This window comes from Hipposideros armiger, unplaced genomic scaffold (genome assembly GCF_001890085.2).
Source record: "Hipposideros armiger isolate ML-2016 unplaced genomic scaffold, ASM189008v1 scaffold_1620, whole genome shotgun sequence".
In the NCBI taxonomy this organism is placed as follows: domain Eukaryota; kingdom Metazoa; phylum Chordata; class Mammalia; order Chiroptera; family Hipposideridae; genus Hipposideros; species Hipposideros armiger.
Genome location: NW_017732970.1, coordinates 33,260 through 37,624, shown reverse-complemented (window position 1 = coordinate 37,624; position 4,365 = coordinate 33,260). Strand labels below are relative to the sequence as shown.

The following is a 4,365-nucleotide window of genomic DNA, read 5'->3' as shown; positions in this document are numbered from 1 at the left end:
CCTTCACTCCATGGGCAGACACTCTGCGTGTCTTTTTTAATGCTGTTTTCCCACGTCCACTGTCTCCTGAAAAGAAACAGTGGTTGACTGATCCTAGGAGAGAGAAGGGAGTTCTTGAGAATTACTGATGCCTTGGAGTCCCTGGCCCATAAATCAGAAATCTTCCACCTGCCCAGTCTGATAGGACAAGAGATAATAATGGGAATGTGTGTACCTTCTGATCCCGTTGAACGTTAAATCCGATTCTCTATCCCTAGTCTATAGCTATTTCCCCTGTGTCCCTCTCAGCTACACAAAGGCAAGATGCAGGGTCATTGTCTCAGGACAGTGCCCAGGGAATGGAGCCAGGCTGGAGACGTCCTGATTCCTCCTGCTATGGAAGTCAAGATGTGGCTGGATGAGGAATCTCAAAATACCCCCCTCTTGCTGTGTGAGTTGATCTGAGGACAGGATCCCAGGGTCCCTTGCTAGCCACTGCCCCTGCAGTGTCTGAGGCTGGAGCATGAGGCTTAACCTTGAGGCTGTTTATGGCTTCTAGAAAAGGGTTGTTCTTCAGCTCCACCAGAAAGGAATGTGTCACCTACCACGTAAGAGGTACCATGCCCTCCACCTTCAGCAAATAATAAAAACAGGGTAAAAATAGAAGAAATGGAGCCATGAAAAGTGGGTGGCACCTAACACAGACAACCTATAGACACACGAAAGAGAAATACCCTGAAGAACTGTCTCCTGGATTGCATTGAAAAATAACACATTGGCCGAAATTTTGACAATGGGGACAACAAAACACCTTTATCAAAAGTGAGTTCTCTGCTACCTTTTAAAAACATATATATATATATATATATATATATATATATATATATATATATATATATATGTATATATATAACATTTCTTGAGAAAACAAAGGAGGATGTTCCTAACAACTTGAATCTCCAAAATCATGTTACAAATAGCTACTGTAGTTCCAGAAATGTGGCATTGGAAGAATCCTGTTTACTCATCATGTGGCTACTGTTTTTGTTTCTACTGCTTCGTATTTTTAATAACATATTAATCCCGCTTTAAAAGGAAATCGTGGTCCCTCCTTCTAAGCAGAAACCCTAGAAGAAGCATTGGTGTCTCTGAGTTCTCATGAAAACAGCAAGATTATTTAGACAGGTTCCCAGGCATTTTAACACAGGCATTGAGCAGTTGTTGGAACAGAAGTCACAGGAAAAAACAAAACAATGGAACCTCCACAATATACAGAATTTCTCCACAGACACACATGCTATTGTCAGGAGAGGATTTTGACTTACAGAGAGACGAGGCTAGAACTCAGGACATTATTCTGTGTCTCTCATAGCACAGGCCCCTCTGAATTAATGAGAACAGATGCAAATTCCATCAAAGAATTGTCTCTTTGTGGCTCCTTCTGGCCATTGAAGAGTTAGAAAGAATCGTGCATTCTAGGATGTCATCACACAGGGAAGGGAGCTGTCATTGTCCCCAGATAAGGGAAATGAGAGAAAGATTTCCATTTGAACTTCATGGTGAAAAAAAAGAACAGCTTGGAAAACTGATTCTCCAGGCCATGCTGTATGAAGTCCCTCTGCTCAGGGTGGGGAAGCACCTTCAGAGGAACAAAGGAGCCTGTGAAACAGGGCAGGTTTTGGTCTCACTTCCCCATGAACTTGCACCACTGTGCGAGGGACACTGCTCGAATATGAGCAACAGTAATAATCAGCCTCGCCCTCAGCCTGGAACCCAGAGATGGTCAGAGAGGCCGTGTTGCCAGACTTGGAACCAGAGAAGCGATCAGGGATCCCTGAGGGCCGACTTGTCACATCATAAATCAGGAGTTTGGGGGCCGTGCCTGGACGTTGTTGGTACCAGGAGACACGGTTATAACCTCCGACATCACTGCTGCTTCCAGCACAGGAGATGGTGACTGACTTTCCAGGGTCGCCAGACACTGAGGGAGGCTGAGTCAGGGCAGACTGGGTCCAGGAGCCTGAAGAGAGCAGAAACACACTCTGGTGAGTTCAGTGCTGGAGCCCAGCAGGGCCTGGGGAGAGAAGACAAAGGATCAGCCCTGAAGTCTCTTAGGCCCCTTCCCCGGAGGCCTGACCTGTGCCCTGAGTGAGGAGGGTGAGGAGGACCAGAGCCCAGGCCATGGTGCAGATGCCCCCAGAGCGCTACCTTCTGAGCCCCCAACCCTGGGCCTGGCTCCCCCAGACTTCTCTTATCCCCTACACCTGCCTCAGAGGAGGGAGGGGCCTCCATGCAAATCTGCTTTCTGCACCTGCCTCTGCTCACCCCACTGAGACCTGGCCATTAATTCTAGAGGATTCTGTATCAAAGGACAGCAGAAGTAACCTGAGAGAATTAGAATCTCTTCAACATAATTTTTCTGAGTTATGACACAGTGAGAGCATTATTGGAGAGCCCAGGAAATGAAGCAATCCTTGAATGTCCCTGTGTTGTGGGAATTAAGGTGGTTCTTGGCTTTGGAATCCAGGGACCTGTCCTCCAAGAAGTCTAAGAGGAGAGTGAGGACAGGAACATAGGTTGACTCTTAGAAACCCAATCACTCTGCTACTCAAGGACCACAAGCAAAGCTGGGATATCCTAATCTTTTCCAATCTTTTCTTCATGCTCCTCAGTTGAAGTGATTCTCATGTATCCCTTGTCCCAATCTTGGCAGTGTCTCAGGTCCAAGGACATTAATTGGTATTTCTAAAACTAGAAATATTGGGACACAACCAATACAGGACATTCATCAAAGACCCACTCAGGAGGCTCTCAGGGTAGGCACCTATTTAGATTTGGTACAGGTCAGGGTAAAACCACAGGAAGTATCTTCTCCAAATGTAGACATTGCTGCCCCCTCGTGGTCACAGATGGTGCAACCCAAGCCCCAGAAAAGGAAGCTGATTGGGAGCTGGAAAACCCTGCTCAGCTCCCTATTTGTTTTCTTCCCTTCCTAGCTCAGCACCAGGACCATGNCCTAGTTAACAGGCTCTTTCTTGCCTGATGTCCTCTTATTGACCACACTTGATTCAAGTTAGGCTAAGGCAGCTTTCTAGGATTTCCCTCCTGGAGCACTTTTCTCTGTCTGAATCTCTTGGGAAGGAAAGACGGGAGGGCCAAAGTTTCTTTGTGTGTCTTGTTTCTTAATGAACAGCTTAAAATCAATACCCCCAAAAGTAGCTTCAGGGTGGTAAGATTTTGGTTCCCTTCACCCTCTCCAGTAATTTTCTTGAAGGTCTTCCCAGCCTTCCCTCCCCCCACACACCAGGGGAGAATCTTCCCCCAGCCTGTTACCTGGAAATGTAGACCCTGAGATGGTGCTTCCCACCCCCTTTAAGGTTCTGCTTCTCCCCTGAACTTTGCTGACTGTCTGTCAGGACACAGCATTCAGTCCTGATTTCTGTCTAGAACTTTCCTCTGCTGACAGCCAATAACAGCTGAATTTATAGGCACTTAGGGTGAATGTGTTTTGTGCACATGTGTCTATACCAGGGGGTCTTTCCCGAGGATATCTGTGTAGGGTGATGTGCAGAGTCCCCTGGTGGGGTCTAGGACCTTGTTCTATCCTGACTGTGTCACTTTCTAACTCTGTGTTGGGGGCAGCTGAAGTGACCTTTCCTTCCTATACCTCAGTGTCCTGGACAAAGAGAAGGTATGTTACCGCGCTAAAGGTCTGGCTACTCACCACGCCAGAACTCGAGAGATGAGGTTGTTGGAAAGAAAAGCAGGTGTATTCAAAATCCTGGCATCTGGGAGGAAGGTGACTCCTGTCCAAAGGCCATCCCCCCCCACTTCCCAGCATGGCCAAAAGGTTTTATAGGCACGTAAGGGGAGGCAGAACCAAGAAAAGGGGAAGTTGGTCAGGCAATAGCTGGAAAAAGGCATTTCTAAGAGGCTGCTTTGTTTGACGGATAGGAGTGGATCTTAGGCAGATGTAAGAACTTCTTCCAAGTCAAAGTTCTGGAGGTTTCCTTGAGGAACCAGGGTCACTGAGCCAGGTATGCTTAATGTCTGGAGTAAATAGAACCATTGAAACTAGTATGCATAATAAATGAATAGTAAACAGTGTCATTATGATTTGGCAGGAGAGAGAAAAACAAAGAAAATTAAAGCTTTCAAAAAGTCCCAAGCTAAACTACACTGTTAAATCGAATGATGCTAGAGGTTTAATCTCAAAATAGAAGATATAGTGTCACCATTACAGAAGGAGGACATTAAAGTAAATATATATAATTATTCCTCTGCTTACAATGGGGTTACATCTCAATAAACCCATTGTAAGTTGACAATATCGTAAGTCAGAAATACAAATACATCTAGCCTACCAAACATCATAGTTTAGCCTAG

At 45.9% G+C, this 4,365-nt stretch overlaps 1 gene segment (V, D, J or C); it reads right to left on the bottom strand.

The window, feature by feature from the left end:
- LOC109377908 (immunoglobulin lambda variable 2-14-like) overlaps positions 1 to 2,209 on the bottom strand; it is a 14,439-nt gene extending 12,230 nt beyond the window's left edge. Inside the window, 2 exon segments of the V gene segment in view lie at positions 1,746 to 1,999; positions 2,117 to 2,209. Of these exon segments, the coding sequence occupies positions 1,746 to 1,999; positions 2,117 to 2,162 (300 nt within the window).
- Positions 2,210 to 4,365: the final 2,156 nt, after the last annotated feature.